Raw genomic sequence first — 23392 nt, forward strand, 5'->3', positions numbered from 1 at the left:
CAAAAATCATTGTGTTTTGACACCTCAATAACTATCAGAAACATAAATTAAGGAAATAATCCCACGTAAAACTGCAACCAAAAAAAAAAACAACTTAGGAATAAATTTAACCAAGGAAGTGAAAGACCTATACGCTGAAAACTATCAAGACATTGATGAGGGAAATCAAAGATACAAATAAAATGGAAAGATATTCCATATTCATGGATTGGAAGATTTAATATTGTTTAAATGTCCAAACAACCCAAATCAATTACCAGACTGAGGAACCCCTGTCAAAATTCCAAAAGCACTTTCCACAGAAACAGGAAAGTTTCTAAAATTTATATGAAACTACAAAGACCGTGAATAGTTAAAGCAACCTTGAGAAAGAACAACATAGCTGGAGGCATGATGCTTCCAGATTTCAAACTATATTACAATGCTGTAGTAATCAAAATAGAATGGTATTGAATAAAAACATCACATATGTTAATTCAACAGAACAGAGAGTCCAGAAATAAACCCACCCATGTATGGTCAATTATTTTATGACAAAGGAGCCAAAAACATGCAATGAGGAAAGGACAGCCTCTTCAATAAATGGTGTCAGGAAAACTGAACAGCTACATGCAAAAGAATGAAGTTAAACTCCTATCTTACACCATCCACACAAATTAACTCAGAATAGATTTAGCTGAATGTAACACCTGACAACAAAAAGATTCTCAGAAGAAAACGTTGCCATGTATGGTTCTTGACATCAATCTTGGCCATGATTTTCTAGATCTGATGCCAAAAGAAAAGGCAACAAAAGTTAAAAAGGTTTGGCACAGTAAAGAAAATCAACAAGATGAAAGGCAACCTATAGAATGGGAGAAAATACTTGCTAATGATATATCTGATAATGGGGTTAAAACCCTATATATGTGTCTATATGTGTATATATGTATGTGTGTATATATATATATATATAAACTCATACAACTCACAGGAAAAAGCAACAAATAATCCAATTTTTAAAATGGGCAAAGGACTTGAACAGACATTTTTCCAAAGAAGATACACGAATAGCCAATAGGTACATGAAAAGATGTACCTATCTTAGGGATACGTCACTATCATTAGGGAAAAGGAAATAAAAAACCCAAGTGATCACATCACACCTGTTAAAATGATGAAACTTAGAAAGATAAAAGATAACAAATGGCGGCAAAGATGTGAAAAAAAGGACCCTCGGGCATAGTCGGTGGGACTGTAAGCTGGTAGAGCCACTATGGAAAACAGTATGGAGGTTCCTAAAAAAATATAGATTAAGCAAATGATGCAGCAATCCCACTTCGGGCTATGCATCCAAAAGAATTAAAAGCAGGGTCTTACAGAGATACCTGTAAACCCATGTTCATAGCAGCATTATTCACAATAGCTAAAACATGGAAGCAACCCAAGTGTCCATCCACTGATGAATGGATAAGCAAAATTCAACACACACACACACACAGACGAGTATTATTCAGCTTTAAAAAAGGAAAGATATTCTGTAATATGCTATAACATGGATATCATGTCTTAAGGACATGATACTGAGTGAAATAAGCCTGTTACAAAAAGACAAATACTCTATGATTCCACTTAGAGTAGTCAAAATAATAAAGACAGAAAACAGAATTAGGTTTGCCAAGGGCTAGAGCGGGGGAGAATGGAAAGTTATAGGTATTGTCAGATTTACAGGATGAAGAGTTACGGGGATGGATGGTGGCAAGGACTGCACAACTAAGTGAATGTACTTAATACTATTGAACTGTACACTTAAAAATGTTAAGATGGTAAATTTTATGTTATGTGTATTTTAACACAAACATTTAATTATGAAATTAATACACGCTCCTTGTAACAAGTTAATTACAAAGACATTAACAAAGAGCCACTTCCCCACCTCCTTAAAGTTGTACAAATTATTTAAAACTCCTATCAAATTACAGAGATGCCATTAGATTACACAGCTGAGCCAGCATTTTCTGAGAAAGGGAGAAAATTTCTTTATCAGAATGAACATAATTAAAGTACTGCTTCTGTCTAGGAAGCAATACACAAAGCAATTACTTTTCATACAGAATGAACAAGAAAAAAATTGTAAATAAATAGTTAAGTCTCTGGAGAAGGCAATGGCAAACCGCTCCAGTACTCTTGCCTGGAAAATCCCATGCATGGAGGAATCTGGTAGGCTGCAGTCCCAGGGGTCGCTAAGAGTCAGACATGACTGAGGGACCTCACTTTCACGCACTGGAGAAGGAAATGGCAACTCACTCCAGTGTTCTTGCCTGGAGAATCCCAGGGACGGAGGAGCCTGGTGGGCTGCCGTCTATGAGGTCGCACAGAGTCAGACACGACTGAAGTGACTTAGCAGCAGCAGCAGTTAAGTCTCAGATAAGAGTGAAACCCAAGGGATGGTCTGGATGGACAGGGGATGGACGGTTACTGCTTAGTGGTTAATAGACGGTCTGTGTGTTTGCTTCCTGAAGTTTATGGCCAACTGGATGGAAACATAGGGAAACAATTCTTATTAAAACAATGGTAGACGGGGGCAGGGGGGAGTGGCAACAGATGAGGAGGAGACAGTGAGGAAGATTCCTTTATAGACCCTTTTACACGCCATCATCTGAATTTCAAAATTACCCTGTAAAGTCATACAGGAAACTCCTAATTCTGATTTTATGGAGTGAGAGGATTTCTAGGAAGTGCCTTGTCCAGGTCATCCAACCCTGTGAAGCCTTCCACCCTTGCAACCTGGCACCATCCAGTTTACCTAACACCCTGCCTCACCAGGGAACAAGGATGCTCAGTCAGCTCCTTCTGAACAGAATGAAATGGGGTTAAGCCAATGAACTGCGGACACATCAATGACAATGAATCGACACAGCAGCTAACTGACCCCCAAACAGAAATTCCTGACATATTTGTGCCCAGGAGGTGTCAATGTCCTCAGCAACAAATGTCAGAAAAGCGTTTGTCCAGTGTATTTCCTAGTGTGAAAGATTATATTTATCTAATAATTTTAAAGATCGTCTCCTTGTCTTTCCAGAATAGTTGGGATCAATATATATATATAAAAAAAAAACACAGCCGCACAGAACAGGGGCTTTTTAAACAGAGGTGGGCATAAATATTTTATCTATTTTCCAACTGATTTCATGATATAGGCAATTATGAATTATTGAATTTCTGGTGCACAAGAAAACCACATAAGCTCGAAATTTTAGTTCTTCTGCAGTCTCCCGTTTTCCCTTCCATCATCCTGAATTTGGCACTTCTTTTTAGGGATCCCCTAGTCGACTTGGCTGGCTTCCCAGGTGGCTCAGTGGTAAAATATCCGCCTGCCAAAGCAGGAAACCCGGGTTCCATCCCTGGGTCAGGAAGATCCCCTGGAGGAGGAAACATGCAACTAACTCCAGTATTCTTGGGAATTTCCATGGACAGAGGAGCCTGGCAGGGCCACAAATCTCACTCCGTCACCCGCTCAACTACCACAGAACTCGACTGCAATTCCACACTTCACCGGCAGATGCCGCAGCCCCAACGCTTGACAGCGTCAACTTTCACATGCAAACCAGCAGCCATTTAGCGCCTACTGTATACTTGCCACCAATTATGCTAGGCGCTTTCAGGTCAATACTGCACCGGTGGGCTCACCTGGGAAATTCTTGAGGATTCGACTAGTTTAACTGTGTAAAATGTTTTAAATAATGACTGAATCGTAGTGTGAAATTATTACCGGCCCAAGGTGAGGTGGCAGAGACCGCCCGATCCACCGCAGCTGTCTCAGCGGGGAGGTGTGGGTCTGGGCCCAGGGCTGGCTTTCCATCCGGTTGGGGCACTTGTCCTTTTTCCTGTCGCCTACCACCAAGTTGCCGCCACGTCCTCCCAAGTAGGAATCCGGAATCTGGCTTCTCTCTTGGCAAAGCGGCGGTGGTGCTGGGGTTGGAGGGAGGGGGTGTCCCAGTTGGGGAGGATCCAGGTCGGGGCGGCCACAACACCCGTTTTTCTGCGGGAACTTCTAAAGGGCTAGCAGCCTGGGAGTGGCACGGTGGGGCGCAAGAGGTCGCGCTCCTACGGCTTAAACTCAACACCAACTTTCCTCCTCTGACTTCCGGGCCTGCGCCCCACCTGCCCACGAGGCCGACCCCAGCACCTGAGGCCGGCGGGCTTGGGCCTGTGGCCACGGAGCCGGGCGGGGTCACGGCGGCACCTGGGAGGCTCCGCGCGACCGATGGGCTGCACCTGCTTGAGGGCCGCCAGTCTGGTGGTGGTGGGCTCCGCTGGGCCCCCAGCGTGCGCTGTGCCCGAATCGACCTGGGTGGGCAGCGCGCCCCGGTCCCCCTCGGTCTCCTACGCGCGCACCCGGGGAGGCAGAGGCCGCGACTCACGCTCTTTGGCGCTCGGGCCCGCACCGGGCGCCGGGGCCGGGTGACCGACGCACGCGCGCAGCGAGGAGCCACGTGTTGGGGCCCCGGGCCCGCCGAGGCCGCGCTCTCTGCATCTGCGCGCGGCGGCGGCCCCACGTGCGGGCGGCCGGGACGCCCCCTCTCCCTGCACACGTGCGGGCCGCCGGCGCCGCCGCGCCCGCGCCCGGACTCCCGGCTGCTGCACCGCGAGGCGGCGCGCCGATCGCCCAGGGCCGCCAAGGGGCGGGGCCGCCGCCCGCATTGTTCCTCCCCGAGCGGCGGGCCCTCCCCTTCCCCCAGCCCCGGGCGGGGCGCGGGGCCGCCGAAGCCGCGGAACGTGGGCTCGCGCCCCGCCTTTGTCTCCCGGGCGCGAGCCGCCGCAGCCCCGCGCCCGCCGCTCGCTGCCAGAGCCGCTTTGTGCCTCGGCGCGGGGGACGGGGACGCGGGGCGCGGAGCCGGCGGGCGCAGCCTCAGCATGGACGTGACGGTCTCGGAGCTCATGGAGCTCTTCCTGCAGAGCCCGCTGGTGACCTGGGTGAGTGTGCCTGGTTCCCCGCCCCATTGTTGGGGCACCGGCTCCTCTCCCGCCCGCTGGCGGTCGCAGTTAGACCCGACCCAGCCGGGGCCCCGGGCCCTTGGACCCAGAGGACTCACCAAGTGCCCTCCGCCCACCCCCCACCCCAGCCAGCGTCGGAGTCAGTGTCCCAGGGTCTGGGGTTATTTCCAACTCTGGAGCCGGCGCGCCGGGTGCAGGACCCCGCCTCGCTCTCGGCCGGGCTGGGGGCTGAGCGGGTACACCTGTTCCCGCCAGGGCGTTGGGCCGGCGGCCCTGGAGCGACAGGGTCCTAGTGGTCACCCTAGGCGCATGGCTTGACCGCTCGGAAAAAGGACCCACTCCCCTAAAATAGCCTCGTGTAGTTTCTGAGCCCTTGAGACCAGCGGGTGTAGGGCAGTGGGGATTAGGGGGTTTCGAGTAAGAACGTGTACAGGCTAGGGTGGGCGCTGTGATTTCCAATAGGTCTGAGACGTGAGAAATTTATTGAAAAGTCCCCTTTATTTATTTTATTTTCTTTGCACTCTGAGACGCCGCAGAGAAGTGGCGAGGAAGTTTTCTTTCTGCTGTCTCGCTTCTGTTGCCTGGCACGGGGAAGGGGAGCGAGGCCGGGAGAAGGGTGCTGTGGAAGGGTGGGTGGCCGTGGGTGACTCCTGCCCCCAGGGGCTCTGCCAGCCTGGAGAGCTTTAGACTGAGCGCGTGGGGGTGACTTTTACTGCCTTATTCTCCGCGTTCCCCTCCCCGCAGGTGAAAACTTTTGGCCCATTCGGAAGCGGCAACCAGGACAACCTGACCATGTACATGGATTTAGCGGATGGCATCTTTCTGAACCAAATCATGTTGCAAATGTGAGTTACCTTCTGGGGGGAAGGAAGGAATGATTTCTCGGAAAGTCGAATTTAAGGTTGTAGAAATGGAATGTGAAGTTGCAGTGTTCTCTGCACGTGGGCCCACTGGTATTTCGGTATTAATGGTGTCTTTTCTTGGTTTGTTGAGTGTGAGGAACTCCAGGACAGTGGTTTGGTCAGATGTTTGATGAAAGGAATTTGAAATTGAGTGACTGTCATCCACATGTTGCAATTGACTTCAAACTCAGGGACTTAAGCGTTGTTTGACACACACACAAAAAACAAGCTTTCTTTTGGGGGCAAGGAGCTGTAACGGAGAGTGTCTGGTTACAGGAAGTGTCGGGTGGGACCAGAGCATCCGTGAGTGACTATAAGGTTTCATTCGAGGTCAAGACACCTGTGTTTCTGCCTCCCTTTCATCTTGTTTCCAGTTGCCCCAGAGCAAGTGCAATTGGTTAAGTTCCTTCTTATAAACTGGATTTAAAAGGCCCTGTGTTGGGAGAGGCCTGGGGAGCCAGAATGCTTTGGTACTGTTTGTCTTGAGGTGTGGGTTTAAACGGAGTTTTGGTGGAGGTTACACCTGCTAGCATGTTTGTCTGACCACATCCTTTCCTGTTGCTGCATTCTGCAGCGCCTGTCTGATTGACAGCCTGCCACATGTAGGTGTTGGCTCCTGCCACTGCATTCTGTTTTTAACTCAGAAAGTGCAGGGAACATATTGGAACTGAGTGTCTGTATGATTCACAGGCACTTGGAGCAAATGTTCTCTGTGGATCAGGCCCCGGTGCTCACCTACTCACCTGCAACTAAGCAAGTTGTCATCTTGAGCAGAAACTCATTAGCTGATGAGAATCAGCTGCCTTTGTGGCCCCTGTGGGAGGAGGAGCGGTGAGCCTTGGTATATTCCGAAAGAGGTTTAAATAGATCTACCTGCAAAGATCTATTTTAAACAATTCCTGAGAACATTGCTCCTGTGGCGTAATAAGTTACTTGATGTCATGCTGTGGCAGAGACATCTCAGTCTTAATGTTTTTTAAGACACTTACCAATGTTACCTGTCTTGAGTTTGATTAGATTCTAAAATAACCAATCTCTTGTCAGCTTGGCAGCACTTCTTGGTTCATAAGAAGGAGTTTTCCTGGGGTTGTCTCATGGCATATTCAAGTTCTGGCAACTATTTCCCGGCTTCATTCTGTTAGACCCCCCAAAATTATTGGATTCCAATTGGTACAACAACCAGTGAAATTTCAGCCTGTCCTGTTTAATTAAAAAAACCAGCAGTAACCCTGGCTTTTTCATTCAGGGTTTTACACCCAGGCGAGGGGAGAACAAAAGCCCTGGGACTGTTTCTCTTTCTTCCCTGACCTTTGGAATTCCTAAAGCGTTTACCACTTGCTTGTAAATCAGGAAAGCCTGTTGGACCATTCCTTTGAGAAGTGCCAGCTCATCACTTGTTCACACTTGGCCCCGCAGCTAAATGCAGCTTGAAGGGCTTCTCCCTTCCCCTTGACAATTTTCAATGTTACTTTCTCCTCTGATGTGCCAAGGTAATGGTCCTGCAAGTGAGAACTGATATGTTAGCAGCTTCTCAGGCCTCAAGCAATGGTTCTGGGTCCTTTGGCCAGAGTTAGGCACCAAGAAAGAGCAGTGGGGAAGCTGGGTGACTTTCTAGAAGGACATGAGGAGGGAGAGGTGCCACTTGCATGCGGTTTACTGAGTGAGTGATCAAAATAACCCTGCTCCAGGTGACAAATCAGCATTGTTTTCTCTTGGAAGTAGGTAGGGGTTGATCGGAAAGGGGGCACAAGGGAACTTCTTTTCTTTAATATTTATTTATTTGGCTGGCTGGTCCAGGTCTTGGTTCTGGCATGTGAGATCTAGTTCCCTGACCCAGGGGTCGAACCGGAGCCCTCTGCATTGGGAGCATGGAGTCAGCCACTGGACCACCAGGATGGTCCACAGGGGAACTTCTAAGGGCGGTAAAAATGGTCCATGTATTGGCTGGAGTATATTTCAGTTTTCAAAACTCATCAAGCTGTAACTTAAGATACATGCATTTCACCCTGTGTAAAAAGGACCTCAGTTTAAAAAGAAAGTTTCAGCCCTGGTGTCAAAAGCCTGTGTAACCCGCTTGTTCAAACCCTAGGTCTCATGCAAGCCCTGTGCCGCTGGACACATCATTTACCATGTCAGTTTCCTCATCTGTAGAATGGGAAGGAAGGTACTTCCCTTAAGAGATGGTTGTGAGGATGAAGTGAGTGATGTGTTAGCAATTAACACAGTGCCTGCCCCCTAGTAAGTGTTGGTGTCAGTTATGTAGTTATATATCTCCCTTCTTAATCCAGAAAGGAGTTGCGTCACCGCTTAAAAGTTCTTTTTTTTTTTTTTTCAGTCTACTTTCCCCCTGTGTTCTTAGTCTCTTAATAATTCTTAAGTCTTAGCCCTCTCCTAATGAGACGGAGGGCAAAACTGGACTCTGGGACCCACATCCTAGCCCCACATCCTAGCCCCACATCTAACACTGTACTTAAGCCAAGCCTGTTTCCACTTCTGCCGAGTGTCAGGCTAACTAGCGGGTAAGCGATAAGGCTGTTCTGCCTTATCTCCCATGCTGGTAGCCCCTACTGTGTGCAGTTCGCCTATTTAGATAAACTCTCTCCAGGTTGGTAGGAGCTGAGAAAATTGCAGAGAGCAATGTGCTAATGTGTTGCCAGAGCACAGACAAGAGGCGTGTTACCTAACACTGAGAGCCATATGGGGGCTGGCTGGGGGTCACGTGACTGCACCTGGCCATTGTCTCCGGCAACTGAAGAAGGCTGGAGTGGTAGTCTCTCGGCCAGGCCTCTGGGTGACATCAGTGCCTGAAAGCAGGAGAGCCCTATGGGCTCAGCTTTCAGGGGAGGCCCAGGTCCAGGAGAAGTCCTGAATGAAAGTGAAGCATTGAGTGGCGTGGATGGAGCAGCTTGGGAAAACTTGCTGAATAGCTCCTCTGTGGATGCACTTTCCCTGGGTGCCTACTGGTCCCCAAGGGGAAAACAAGGTGTCTAATTCACTTTGGACATGCTTTTCACAGTCTCATAGGAAAATTAAGAGCTCTGACTCCAGGGACTTCCCCAGTGGTCCAGTGGTTGAGACTTTGCCTTCCAAGGCAGAGGGTGCAGGTTCGATTCTTGGTTAGGGAGCTGAGATCCCACATGTCTTACAGCCAAAAAGCTAAAACATAAAACAGACGCAGTATTGTAATAAATTCAATAAAGACTTTAAACAGTGAAAGTCGCTCAGTCCTGTCTGACTCTTTATGACCCCATGGACTATACAGTCCATGGAATTCTCCAGGCCAGAATACTGGAGTGGGAAGCCTTTCCCTTCTCCAGGGGATCTTCCCAACCCAGGGATTGAACCCACATCTCCCACATTGCAGGTAGATTCTTTATCAACTGAGTCACAAGGGAAGCCCAAGAATACTGGAGTGGGTAGACTATCCCTTCTCCAGTGGATCTTGCCGATCCAGGAATCGATCTGGGATCTCCTGCATTGCAAGCGGATTCTTTGCCAACTGAGCTATCAGGGAAGCCCAAAAGAAAATACTCAAAAAAAAAAAAAAGAAAGAAAAGAAAAAGGGCTCTGACTCTAGCATCAGGCAGACAAATTCAAATCTTCCCTCTGCTATACTAGTTCTGTTACGCTGGGCAAATTACTTAAACTCTCTAAGCCTCCACTTCCTGATCTGTAATAAGCGGGATGGTATTTTATAGATTTGGGGAGGATTAAATACGATTATGCATGTATAGGAAATGCCCAATGAATGTCAGTCATGTCGGTCATCACTGTTAGTGAGGCCTGAAGCTGGCTTTGTGTGTGTGGTCACACGTGTGTGCTGGTGCGCATCTGTCCCTGTGGGAGTGGACACCTGAGTCGATGCAGTGGCTGTTGAGTGCAGTTGGAAACTGGAACTGAAAGCTTGTACCTGGGCAAAGCCTACGTTAAATCCAACACTGTTTGCTTTGTTCAGACTCCTTTCTAACCCCTTGTGTTAGCTGCAAAATTACAGATAATATATTCATTATTCAGAAGTTGGAAATATCCTCAGGCCAATGAAAGAGTTCCTTAAGCTTCTAAAAAGCATTTGGAGTATTGTATATTAATGTGTATATATGGAATCTAGAAAAATGGTTCTGATGACCCTATATGTGGGGCAACAATAGAGACACAGACATAGATAATGGACTTGTGGACCCAGCGGGAGCCGGGTGGGGCAGGGAGGAGAGAGTGCGCTGAATTGAGGAGCAGCACTGAAACATACACGTTACCTTCTGTAAGGGAAGGAAAGGTTGGGACCAATCGAGAGCATTGGTTGGGACCAGTTGAGCATTGACACATATACATCGCCCTATGTAAACTAGATAGCCAGTGGGAATTTGCTGTAGGATGCAGGGAGCTCAACCCAGTGCTCTGGGACAACCTTGAGGGGCGGGATGAGGTGGGAGGGAGGTTTAAGAGTGAGGCGACATGTATACCTACGGCTGATTCACGTTGCTGCATGGCAGAAGCCAACACAACATTGTAACGCAGTTATCCTCCGATTAAACAATAAGTAAATCTTTTAAAAGTGATTTACTCAGGAGTGAAGAAAAATAAAAAAACATTTGAAGGGTAAGTTTTTCCCTTAGGGTGCTGGAAGAGGAGTTACGTTCCCATTTTGCAGATGTTAAAGCTAAGGCTAAAGAGGCAGATACTCGTTAGTTGAATGAGTTTGTGTTGGTGCCAAAGCGTTGCAGCAAAATAGATGTTTACTCATGAACTTAAGTGATGTTCTTTCATGGCTGCAGCAGGTGACACTCTTCATGGAGCCTTGCGTCTGTAAAAATTAAGTGAAAAAATTCATGTTCGTTGTAGAAGGGTAGGAACATATAGATGCTTGTGTATGCTCAGTCACTTCTGACTCTTTGCAACCTCATGGGCTGTAGCCCACCAGCCTCCTCTGTCTGTTGGGCTACTGGAGTGGATTGCCGTTTCCTCCTCCAGGAAGAAGATACAGATGAGCAAAACAAAAATTGCCTATAATTTTACCATGTCAAGGTAGTAGTAATATTCTGGTGTCTCCCAGATGTTGTCTGTGGTTTATACATACATCTTCCTAATGTATTTTTATACAAAGTTGGGCTCAACCTTTTTTTATATCTATGATAGATTATCAATATCTCTATCATTTGTATCAAACATAATTTCTTCTTTATTTTTAAAAATTTTTGGCCGTACCACATGGCATGTGGGATCTTAATTCCCTGACCAGGGATTGAACCTGTGCACCCTGCATTGGAAGCATGGAGTCCTAACCACTGGACTGCCAGGGAAGTTCCCAAACATGGTTTCTTGATTTGGGGTGTTTTTTTTTCCTGGATTCAATTTTAAATTTAGGAGTCATTGGAATATGATGAAAAGTTCGGGGCTGACCCTTTCTCAAAGGAGGGAGGCAAGGTTGCTATAAGTCTAAATTATAGTTCTCTTTGAAATTTTAGGGAGAGTGATTTCTTTCTTTCTTTTTTTTTTTTTTTTTTATACAAGAAGAAAGCCTTCAGGGCCCTGCACTTTGGACTTATTTGTCTCCAAGTTCAGACAAGCTACTAGACACTTTCTTGCACCCTTGTCTCTCTCCTGTCCTGTGTGTGTGCCACACATCGTGATGTGGGGCTGTCAGGCTTTTGTGTTCTAGGACTGTCGTATAAAGAGATCCTTGTTGTTGGTGATGGCTTTCAGGGAGACAGCCTTGCAGTAGTTCTATGATCTTCCTGGGATCAAGAACCACATTGGCCAATACAGCCCTGGCCTTCCTAGAACGGTATTAGGGCTGCAAGGGTCCTGTGGTCACCTGGCAGATGAGCCCAATGGGGCCTAGAGAACTTTGTTCCATCCTGGGCCCCATTTCCAGACCTGAATCAGTGGCTGCTGACCCATTTCTTGCTTTGGGACGGGAGGTAGTTATGCAGTGCTGGGCCAAGAGGGGATAGGCCTTCCTTAACCAGAGTTGCCTGCTGTTCGATTTATTTCCTAATCTCTCTTTACCTTGAGAGCCGTAGTTAAAGGAAGGAGTGCTAATATAATGATCATGATAGTTAGTCTAATTATTCATATACTAAACGTGAGCTCTTTTGGAATGTTGTTTCCATTAGCTGTTGCTTCCCAGAACTAGAGGTTAACAGGAGTGAGGATGGTCAGAGGCTCCCCCGGTCACCTGATGGCCTCCCAGGCCCAAACCCTGGGTGTGTGTTTTGCCTTTGCTTGTGCAATGAACATCCATGTGTGTGTTAAGGTCCTCCAGCTCCTGGTACTCCTCAGGTGGTCCCGTCTGACTGAATGAAAACTGGGACCTGCATCTTCTCAAGTTCTATTTTTTAAAAAAAATATGTATTTGTTAATGGTGCTGGGTCTTAGTTGTGATGTGTAGGCTTCTCATTGCAGTAGCTTCTCTGTTTTGGCTCCTGGGCCCTAGGGCACAGGCTCAGTGGTTGTGGCACATGGGTTTAATTGCCCTGCGGCATGTGGAATCTTCCCTAGGGATCGAACCCGTGTCCCCTGCACTGGCAGGCGGATTCTTTACCACTAAGCCACCTGGGAAGCCCTGCGTTCTCCTGTTGTAAGAAGCACATTCATCACTTTATGAAATTGCCTCTCATCTCTTCAGGTCTCTATAGTAAAAGGAGAATTGCACCCTTAAGATAAATTATTTTGTCATGCTAGGTACACTTCTGTAGCTAAATTGCCTTTGTGGTTTAAATTCTGAATGCCGTCTCTATAGCTAAATTAATTTCCACGCAACTGTTAACCTTCATTTTCTCAGTAATGAATGGCTCCAGAAGAGACATGTAAATGGCTTGGCAGGACTCTGTACTATGTAGGGACAGTAAGAAATGTTATCCCAGGAAAAATGTTGGGACAGTTGAAAAGAGGTCCTCTGATTGCCCCAACATGTTCATATATGACTGTTTTAGGGGAGGCAGGATGATTGAATAAAATCCATGGCTGATTATGGCAGTGTGATTCATAAAGGGGTTTGCACACATGCAATACAGTGTTGGGACTCATAGTGTTTATATCAAATATTTACTTAATGGTTGAATTTTAAACAGCTTGTGTTATTAAGAAATTGTGCCTGCAGTGATATTTGAAATAATTTCAGTTTGTAGATTTTTTTTTCCTATTGGTTAATCTTGTATAAATTATTGGCTTTGAAAGAGCTGAATGGCATTGAGATTGATTTGCTTTACTCCCCAAATTCCCCTTCCTGTGCTCCCACGATCATCAATGAGGGGCCTGGGTACCAAGGAAGGGGGAAGAGATCTGTCTCTCTTCCGTCACACCAGCCCCCCGGAGGCTCAGCACCCTCATCACAGGGCTCGGATGACAGATGAAACCATGAAGACAGCCCTCATTTGAATGAGACATCCTTCATGGTGTCTTGGGACAGTCGAATGGGCGGGAGGACTTTGTTAGGAAAAGAAAGCAGTGTGTGGTACGTGGCGGGGAGGGGGAGTGAAAATCCATTCTTGTCGAGTCTGTTCTCCAAATAGAAAACATCTTTAACACTGGGAATTTTTGAGAAATGTCCTGTATGTAGATGAGTGATATTATAAATCACTTGATTCAGATTTTTAGTTTCATCACAACCAGACCTGCCTTTTGCCTGAGTTTGGAAAAGAAATGACACTTTGGGGACTCTCCACATCAATTATCTGTGTCTCTTAGCATTTGTTGTAGGGTGTGGCATACCCGACATAGTGTCACAGACTCACGGTGGCAGTTTTCTGAGCCAGAAGTGTCTGCCTGGAATGTAAATCACAGGCATGAACACTCTGACACATGCAGGAGACCCATGTGAAGTGGAACGTTGATGATTTTGCTCATTTTTATGAAGTCAGAAAATGTACCATTTTCCCTGCTTTCTTGATGTTTCACACAGTTTGCTTGGTTTGGCTTTTAGCTTTTAATCCTTTTTTATCTTTTATGTAATAAGTTGGCTCTCTCAAGTTTTTAACAATATTTATTTATGTCTGCTTACACTGGGTCTCTGTTGCTGCCTGCGGCCTTTCTGTAGTTGCAGTGAGCAGGGGGTGCCCTCCAGTGGGGTACACAGGCTTCTCATGTGCTGACTTCTCTTGCTGCAGACACGGGGCTCTAGGCACATGGGCTTCAGGAGTCGGGCACACGTACTTTAGTTGTCCCACGGCATGTGGGATCTTCCCGGAACAGGGATCAAACCCGTGTCCCCTGCATTGATAGGTGGACTCCTAGCCACTCTACCACCAGGGAAGTCCTGCTCTCTTTAATCTGGAAATATATTTTGGGGTAGGTTATTGGTGGCTCAGTGGTTAAAAAAAAAAAAGAAAAAGAAATCCACCTGCCAGTGCTAGGAGACAGGAGTTCAATCCCTGGGTTGGGAAGATCCCCCTGGAGAAGGAAATGGCAACCTGCTCCAGTATTCTTGCCTGGGAAATCCCATGATCAGAGGAGCCTGGCAGGCTATACAGCCCATGGGGGTCTCAAAAGAGTCAGACACGACTTACAGACTGAGCAACAAAAACTGACTTTTATACAGTGTCATTTTAGGTCTGCATTGACACCTGGTTGTTTATGGCTGCTGCCAGCAGTGGGGGCAAAACTAATATTGAATAAGGGCAGGCGGTGGTGGGTTTGGTGCTTGGGGAGGGGGCACAGAAAGTGGTGTGCCTCCCCTGAGGGTTCCACAGTTGGGCAGTAGCAGACTTAGGATTTGACCTGAGCCACGCTCGTCACAGCTGCATAGTGACCTAGGTTTGGAGAGGACTCAGCGTTCGGGGGTAGGATGGGGTGTGGCAGGGGCTGAGAGGTGCAATTTCCATTCTCATCATTTTTTAACCCCCTCCCCCACTAGAGATCCCAGGCCAACAAATCAACGCATCAACAAGCACGTGAACAACGATGTGAACCTTCGCATTCAGAACTTGACCATCTTGGTGAGAAACATCAAGACCTACTACCAGGTAAGGCGGTCCTCCCCGCTCTCACCAGCCCCCCAACCTCCCGAGTCCTGCTGTGCGTCCGGCAATACCTTCATTCGAACGAACGGTTTCCCCACAGGAAGCCGAGAGGAAGTGGTGGCCAGGCAGCTGCCTGTTGACACTAGGCGTGTTTGCACATGCATCTTTTCTCTGGCATTGTGAGAAGGGTCAGAGGTGGGATCGCTTTGCTCTGCCCAGCAAACGTGCTTTGAGTCGTGGTCACTGCACCGTGCCTGGTGCTGGGGGGGCCCGGAGATGAGCTGTGGTCTGCAGCCGCAGCCCCAGCTCACAGTTGCAGGGGGCCTGGCTGGGGAGAGCTCTGGGAGGGGCACCCTGCACGATTATCGCCCATAGCTCGGCGAGTCTGTACGGGAGTGATTCAAGGGGTTGAGGGCGAGAAGGACCTCAGAAGGGTTGTGTTCGGGCTAAATATGAAATCATCCAGCCCTCAGCTGGCAGACAAAAGTACCGGGGTTCAGTTGGGGTGTCTGCCTGTGAAAGGCTCCCCATATCTCAGCTCGCCGGTGGGTGGGTCAGGCAAGAGGGCCCGAAGGGGAAGGGCTGTGAAACCCCCATCCTAGCTTTGGGCCAGTTGGGCGAGGATCTTTGATGTTCATGATCTTTATGTGGAGGCATTGACAGGAAGTAGATTTTAAAGTGTGCACTTTGGAGCCTGGGTTTGTCAAACTTAGCTGTGAAACTTTTTAGCCCCATGTGAATTTTCTCGAGCCCCCAAGGGAAGCCCTGGCAACTCTGAGTGACTTGGGGGCTCGAATGCCCTCTGCTCAGCCCCCTCCTCGCCCTCCGGGGCATCTCGGGGGGTTCTCAGGACCCCAGGGACACAGTTTGAGAGTCACTGCTCAATAGCCCGGCGCTCCCGGATTCATGCTGGGGTTTCACGGAGCCCTCTGCCTCCTGGGCTGTAACTTTGTCTCGGTTCTGGAGCATCTTCAGAGCGATGAGGTCCCTGTCGCCTTGAGGAAGCCCTCCGGCCAGCTGTGGCTTCCCTCTCTGCCCTCTTGCAGCCGTGCGGGTCCTGAGGTCACCGGGGTCACTGGACAGGCGGCCGGATGGAGTTTGCGCCGAGGCGTCGGGCCGTGTGCTTGTCCGCTTCCTGCAGAGGGCTGCAGGTGCTGCTGAGTTTGAGAAAAGATGGGTGAAGGAGGGAGTGGACATGTCATGGGTTTTCTGAGACGATAATTTCCATCTTCCTCCCTCTGGGGTGGGGGTACTGGATGCCTTTGCTTTATGGTCAGTTCAGCCAGCCCCCCGCCGGTGCTCGTTCCAGGGCCCGTTGGTAGCCCAGCACCGTGGGCACTCTGAGCAACCTCTGGGTGGCTGAGCAGCAGATCCATGCTTTTAGTAACAGATGCTGCTTGTGCTGAGGAAGGGCTGGGGGGTGCCCTGCACGAGCTGGATCTAGGGGCTGGTGAGGGTTTGTTTCCTTGCTAGGAGAGCCACACCCAGGGCCAGGAATACTGTCAGCCGGTGGGTCTCAGCTAGTTCTTCCCACATGACAGCCACATTCTGCAGAACCTGGTGCTGCCCGTGAACTTGGGCCTGGGCGTGGAGCAGGCTGTCTGGTGGCCATACTGGCTGTCGGGCAGTAGAGGTAAGAGATGTGGATTCGATCCCTGGGTTGGGAAGATCCCCTGGAGAAGGGCATGGCAACCCACTCCAGTATTCTTGCCTGGAGAATCCCATGGACAGAGGAGCCTGGCGGCCTACAGTCCATAGGGTCGCACAGAGTCAGACACGACTGAAGCGATTTAGCACTCACGCAGTGCTTTCCACGCTGTGTGCAAGTGCCAGGGGAAGTGGATGGTCGTAACAGTTGGAGACGAGATCCCCAGCTCTGGACAGGTGTGTCTCCCACCCCAGGTGTGGCTGGGAGGTGGTAACCCTCCCTGATGGCCGTGGTGAAGGGTTGGGATGGAGGTGAGATTTCTGGGTCTGTGTGTAGCTTGCAGCACTCAGGCGCTTACTGCAGGCTGCTTGGCCTGGCGGGTACTGCCCTCTGGGCTTGCCGGCCCAGGAATACACATGCTGGTGGTGCGATCACCTCTGACAGCCCACTCTGGGTCGTCCAAAGGGCTTGAGACCCTCTATAGTACTTGGAGGCAGTTTGCTGTTCTTGGGGTCACTGAGCCGAGTTCTACAAGATGCGCAGCAGTCTCTGGAAGGAGACGATCACTAGTCCGTTCTCAGGGCCCCGAAGGACTTACAGGTAGAAAAGAAGACCCCTGCATCGTTGTTCTGTTTCTGAGCTCTTCGCTCTTTGAGGGCAGGGCTGGTGTGCGTGGACAGCCTCAACCCCAGCCCGGAGCAGTGTTTGCTGAAAGCACTCTCTGAAGGCCGTGAGCCGTCCCTGCCCCTCGGTCAGCCCCGCACACTTGGAGGAAGCTGGCAGGACATTGCCCTTTTGCACTGACACAGCTTAGGTGTGGGCAGCGTTCTGTTGTTTTTTCCTTCCAACTTATTGTAAAATAAAGCTTAGTTCTGGTTATGTAAATAATATGTGCTCTTTATAAACAACCTCTTAGAAAACAAACAAGTTGCAAAAAGAAAAGAACCGCTCAGAACCCCAGTACCCAGAGACAATCACTATTAACATTTTTAGTGTTTCCTTCCAGTTTTTGCATGAATAGTTTTTGTGTTTTATTCCATGGTAGTCATGCCTTATATACAATTGCATATCCTGCCTTTTTTCCCTCCCACCTGACAATTGTAGCATAAACATAATCGGTTATTATTTTCAAGTGACATTCAAGAAAGTTTTCCAAAAGAAGTACTGCCCAGTGTCCCGTTTTGAGAGAGGCCCTGCAAATTGTGAGGTCTTGAGGTGATGTGAGACCAATGAAGTTCTTACTCTGGCCAGGGTGGCTGGGGAGGGTGGGAGGTCACCCTTCCGGGACGGGGACTTCCTCTTGCCGTGGCGTTTCAGTAGACACAGTGGGGTCACCGAATCCAGCCCCGGGTCTTGTTTGCCCAGCAGTGGTTTGCTTTCACTCCCCAAGCTGTCCCCTTCTTTCCTGAGGCACATGGGGCCGGGAGAGTCAGGAGGGACGGGGCCTCTCGTGAATAGCATGGGCTTCTTTCACAAGGAAGCTCAAGTTTTGTTCCTGAAAACCTGCAGAGACAAAAAAAGATCTTTGACCTTCTTCTGGGGCAGAGGACAGACAGTGGGTGAGAACCAGCGTGGCCTGGTTCAGTCTGACCACCGGTGTCTTGGGCCTCCCTCTGACCTGCTGCTCTGACTCTTCTGGGGTTGGCATCTAGAATCTGCTTTTTCAGAGCTTCCCCAGCTATTTTAAATCTTAATGTCCTTCCACCCGGAGCAGCCGTCAGTGGGCTAGAGAGGTGGTCCCCTCAGTGGGTCCCCAGACTAGCAGCACCCGTGTCACCTGGGGACTCATTAGAGGTGCGGGTCAGGCCCCTTCCCCAGACCTTCTGCGGAGGTCTGGCCGTCTGCAGCTTAACAAGCCCTCCAGGTGATTCTGATGCACGCTTGTGGGAACCTAGTGGTTTAGAGCGTTTCTGGTGATGTCAGGGAGAGGCGCGGTCAGCCAGGCCTCCAGGGGCAGAGGGAGCTCAGTGAGAACTCCGGTGACTCCTGTGCATCACGTAAAGCGGAGGCACATCTCATCTGCCGCAGGACAGGTGGAAGAGAGGCTGCAGTGATGAGAAGGCGACCTGGGGGAACGGGTGTCATTGAGGGGGTTGCTGGGAAGCCAGAGTTGGACATGTCCTTGGGCAGAGCACCCGATTCAGTCTCTGAATTTTAAAGGAGAGGCGGATCAGGATGAGCATCCACAATCGATTCACCTGTGAAGAGACCTGGAAGGAAGGTGGGCCTAGATCAGAAACGTACACTGCCTTGAGCCCCTGGGCTGGTCAGCATTGAGCCCAGCATCACGTGTTGTTTTATTGTTTAGTTGTTAAGTCGTGTCCGACTCTTTGCCACCCCACGGACTGTCGCCCGCGAGGCTTCTCTGTCCATGGGATTTCCCAGGAAAGAATACTGGAGTGGGTTGCCATTCCCTTCTCCAGAGCATCACGTGAGGCTTGTTTGACTCATTCAACAGCCAAACTCTTTTTCATCGGAGTCCTTTTAAGTTAAAATTTGGATATATAGAATGGTTCATTTGTCACATCCAGAGCCTTGAGTGTGGGTGTTGAGTGCACATTCATTTGATCGCAGAACCCGTGGGAAAACCTGGCCAGTAGTAGATACAGAAATCCCTGGTGCGGCAGCTGGCTGATGCATGTTTATCCTCTGGGGGTTGTGCGTGGTGTCCACGGTCCTCCCGTGCCCTGAGGACACCTGTGAGCCAGCTTCTCATGACACCTGGGGCCTAATTGTCATGTGAAATTTCTCAGTTTTCTCCAAGTGGGAAGTACTTCACATAGCGGCCCGGACGAGTTCAGTGTGTGTTGGTGGAGATGTACGTCTTCACTGTTGTGTCGCATGTGGATGTCCATCCTGAAATGGGCACCCACCCGCAGGGCTGATTCTGAAATGGGGAATTGGCCGAGCTGCTCCTGGCGCCTCCCCTCTCTGGCCGAGCCCTGGGACGTGCGGCTTTCCTGCTGTGGGCCTCCTGAGCGTTCATCTGTCTGGAAGAGGGTGGGCCCTTGTGGTTCTGAAATTCCATAGTTGCGTGGCGGCTGGAGACCACCAAGATTTTAGTTTCAGATCACCTCGAGGAAGTTCTGTATTGCGAGTTCTTGGAACTTGGCTCTTCTGACTTCTGGTCTGTCACGTGGTTGAAGGTCAGAACAGACCCACAATATTGGTCTTTGTTGTAGGAGCAACAATCCCGGGTTGTAATATCTTCTGTAATCTCTTTTTTCCTTCATTGCTTTGAAAAGATTAAAAATGAAACAGTACAAATGGTTTTAAGGAACACCTGTGTATCTGCCCAAAATAAATATGAACACATGTGAATATTTTTCATATTTGCTTCAGACCTTTCTTCTAAGAGTTTTTTTCTGACTGAAGTCCCCGGTGTTTCTCTTGCTTCGTCCAGTTATCCTTACCTGCCTCCCTGGAGGTAACTCCTGTAGTTAATTTCTTTGTGTGTGTACATATGGTTTTGTGTCACATCTTCACGTTAAACCTCCATATTACTGCCTGTACCTCTTGCCCACTCCACCTTGCTTTGGGGATCTGTCAGTTTTCCGTGGTGTTTGTATTAGATAAGCATGGGCTGACTGCTAGAATTATCTTTAGAAATGTGCACAGTTAAAAGAAATGAAAGACTTTTGTCAAAAGTAAAAATAGAAGGAAATGTATATTTGACTCTGTTGGTGGGAACAAAGTGAACTCTAATTCATGTGGTCTGGAGGCTTTTTAGATAAAGTGAAGTCTCTTTAGGTAGATGTGATGTGCTTTGGTGGATAGAGACAGTGTTCAAGGGAACTTAACTCTGCTCAGGCCCTGTCTACAGGTACCAGGGGGATTTGCTTTATGAATAATAGTGTATTGAATTTGTAAGGGAGAAGTTGCTTTCTCCACTCTATTTTATTATTGGAGTATTTGTTGTTGTTCAGTCACTCACTTGTGTCTGGCTCTTTGTGACCCCATGGACTGCAGCAAAACAGGCTTCTCTATCCTTCACTATTTCCCAGAGTTTGCTCAGACTCATGTCCATTGAGTTGATGATGCCATCCAACCATCTCATCCTCTGTCGGTCCCTTTTCCTGCCTTCAGTCTTTCCCAGCATCAGGGTCTTTTCCAATGAGTCGTCTCTTCGCATCAGGTGGCCAAAGTATTGGAGCTTCAGCTTCAGCATCAGTCCTTCCAGTGAGTATTCAGAACTGATTCCTTTAGGATGGACTGGTTGGATCTCCTTGTAGTCCAAGGGACTCACAAGAGTTTTCTCCAACACCACAGATTGGAAAGCATCAATTCCTCGGCACTCAGCCTTCTTTATGGTCCAAGTCTCATATCCATACATGACTACTGGAAAAACCTTAGCTTTGACTATATGGACCTTTGTTGGCAAAGTAATATCTATGCTTTTTAATAAGCTGTCTAGGTTGGTCATAGCTTTTCTTCCAAGGAGCAAGTGTCTTTTGATTTCATGCCTGCAATCACCATCTTCTGTGATTTTGGAGCCCAGGAAAATAGTCTGTCACTGTTTCCGTTGTTTCCCCATCTATTTTCTGCGATGGGACTGGATGCCATGATTTTGGTTTTTTTAATGTTGAGTTTTAAGCCAGCTTTTTCGATCTCAATGCTTTAGAATGTTGGGTTAGTTTCTCCTGTACAAAAGTGAATCAGCTATAAGTATACATATGTCCCCTTCCTCTTGAGTCTCCCTCCCACCCACTTCCCTCTCACCACTCATCACAGAGGTCATCACAGAGGTCATCACAGAACACTAAGCTGAGCCCTCTGCCACACAGCAGTTTCCCACTAGCTGTCTATTTTACACATTGTCCGACTCTGCAACCCCATGAACAGGCTCCTCTGTCCCTGGGATTTCCCAGGCAAGAATACTGGAGTGGGTTGCCATTTCCTACTCCAGGGGATCTTCCCGAACCAGGGATCGAACCTGGGTCTTCTGCGTTGCAGGTAGATCCTTTACCGCTGAGCCACAAGGGAAGCCCCAGAGTGTATGTGTCAGTGCTATTCCCCCACTGCACCCCGCCCTCCCTTCCTGCCTTCATCCCCAGGTCTGTTCTCTACGTCTGCATCTCTATTCCTGCCCTGCAGATAGGCTCATCTATGCCACTTTTCTAGATTCCATATATATGCGTTAATATACAGTATTTGTTTTTCTCTTCCTGACTCATTTTACTCTGTATGACAGACTCTCCACTCTTAAAAGAGAAAGGCTGTGAGATGGGTTTTTTTTTCTTTTGCATTTTTTCTTATGGTAAGATGGGTATTCTTGATGTAACTTATCTCTATGTTTTGAGGAAATTAAAGGTAATATTTTTGATTATATTTTCTGATTGCAGACTGGGAAATACAAAGAAAATTAAATCTGCCCACTCTCTTACCACCTAGGCATATCATTGTTAACATTTTGATATTTATGCTTTCTAACTTTGTGTCTGTGCCTGTGTGTGTTTCAGGGTGTGGATTGTACTAAACCTTTCTTTTCATTTACTGGGCAGTGAGCATTTTCTCATATCCTTTCTCATATTCTTTCATAAATGCATTTTAGTGTCTACATGGCACTTCGTCATGTGGCTATACCACTCTCATTGATACTGAGTTATTTCTGTCTTAGAATTATAAATAATACCACCATGAACAACCTTTGTCCATAAATCTTTCAACAACTGTTTTTATGTCCTTAGGATAAATTCCTAGCATGGAATTCCCGGGTCAGAGGGCATGAATACTTTGAGGACTTTTGCTACTTATTGCCAAAATTGCCTTCTTTATGGGCCTCTTGTTTTTCTTTGCTGAATTGCCCTTTTGTGTCCTTCCCCCATTAGAAATGCCGTGTTCTGTGTTGCTGCTGAATGCTGAAGATTTCTGTGTCTCTGCCGTGCGAATGGAGGTCTGAGATTATTTTTACCAGACATCTGGGCAAACTTCCTTGTTGGTGTGTCACTGGATGCTGATTTGGAGTCTCCAGCAGGGCTGTGACATGGTGACCAAATGCAGTGGTGAGGCCAGGCGGTCCAGCCCCAGACCTGGGAGGCCTTCATCAGCGGGGTCCCAGCACCCTGGCCCCCTTTCGAAGCTGGGAGCCTCTGTCTGCCACGGACTTGACCCAGGAGATGACCGACTTCCCAGTGAATGTTTGCTTTCAGTCTAAAGTTTAAGGGAGAGACTTCCAGACCATGTTGGGAAGTGAGGCTGGGGAGGGCGGTGGTCTGCGTGGACCCCTCCTTTCCTCTTTCCTTCCTCTCCCTTCCTCTTTCCTTCCTCTCCCTTCCTGTCCCCTGTTCTCTCTGGAATCGGGTGATGAAGTATGGGACATGGAAACTCTGGTGGCCCAGAGAGGTGGGTGTGACCCGCTGGGAGTCCCCTGGTTCTTGTGTCTGTTCCTCCTCCTCGTTCTTAAGGCTATTCTCCATGCCTGAGGTGCTCGTGTCTGGCGGGGTGGGAGACACGCCAGGCAAACCAGCTGCTGGAACACCTGTGGGCACAGGCCACGGATGTCACAGGCCATGGATGTCACAGGACACGGGCAGGAGTGCCCCAGCCAGGGGAGGGCCAGAGCCCAAGGAGAGCTTGCGAAGGGGGTGGTGCTTGGCCTGAGTCCTGAAGGATGGGCATGGAGCTAGTCTGGCAGAAAATAGGGTGCATGGGGGGGTGTCCGGGGGGATCAACAGCACCTGCAAAACCAGAGAGGCACAGAGCAGCCTGAGGGCTGAGCAAGTCACCTCTGAGTGGCTGGAGGTTGGGGCTTCGGTGGGGAGTGGTGATGGGTGAGGCTCGAAAGGTAGGGAGGTTCCCGAGGGCGAGTGCCAGGCTCACGAATTTGAACTTCATCCCAGAGGGACTTGGGAGTGTTTATAGCCTTTTGAAAGAGGAAAGTTTAAAAAAAGAAAACTCTTGACACCCAT

General features: G+C 48.6%; 2 protein-coding genes across 4 annotated transcripts in view; one reads left to right on the plus strand and one right to left on the minus strand.

Annotated features, from left to right (window-relative positions):
* Positions 1 to 1553: 1553 nt before the first annotated feature.
* Positions 1554 to 4898, minus strand: LOC139038633 (basic salivary proline-rich protein 3-like). Its single transcript, XM_070477525.1, has 2 exons — positions 3752 to 4898; positions 1554 to 2512 (listed from the first exon to the last, which is right to left on the minus strand). The coding sequence occupies exons 1-2, from the start codon at positions 4896 to 4898 to the stop codon at positions 2469 to 2471; spliced, it is 1191 nt and encodes a 396-aa protein (XP_070333626.1). The 3' UTR covers positions 1554 to 2468.
* The window catches only part of CCDC88C (coiled-coil domain containing 88C), a 144406-nt gene continuing 125733 nt past the window's right edge, over positions 4720 to 23392 (plus strand). For 2 of the 3 annotated variants that reach the window (XM_020875940.2, XM_070477950.1), the window contains exons 1-3: positions 4721 to 4956; positions 5722 to 5822; positions 14731 to 14839. In XM_020875940.2, the coding sequence (XP_020731599.2) occupies positions 4897 to 4956; positions 5722 to 5822; positions 14731 to 14839 (270 nt within the window). In that variant the 5' untranslated portion in view covers positions 4721 to 4896. Of the gene's footprint in view, positions 4957 to 5721; positions 5823 to 14730; positions 14840 to 23392 lie in introns of all 3 variants that reach the window. The other variant, XM_070477949.1, reaches the window with a different exon arrangement.

The sequence above is a fragment of the Odocoileus virginianus genome, chromosome 16 (genome assembly GCF_023699985.2).
Source record: "Odocoileus virginianus isolate 20LAN1187 ecotype Illinois chromosome 16, Ovbor_1.2, whole genome shotgun sequence".
In the NCBI taxonomy this organism is placed as follows: domain Eukaryota; kingdom Metazoa; phylum Chordata; class Mammalia; order Artiodactyla; family Cervidae; genus Odocoileus; species Odocoileus virginianus.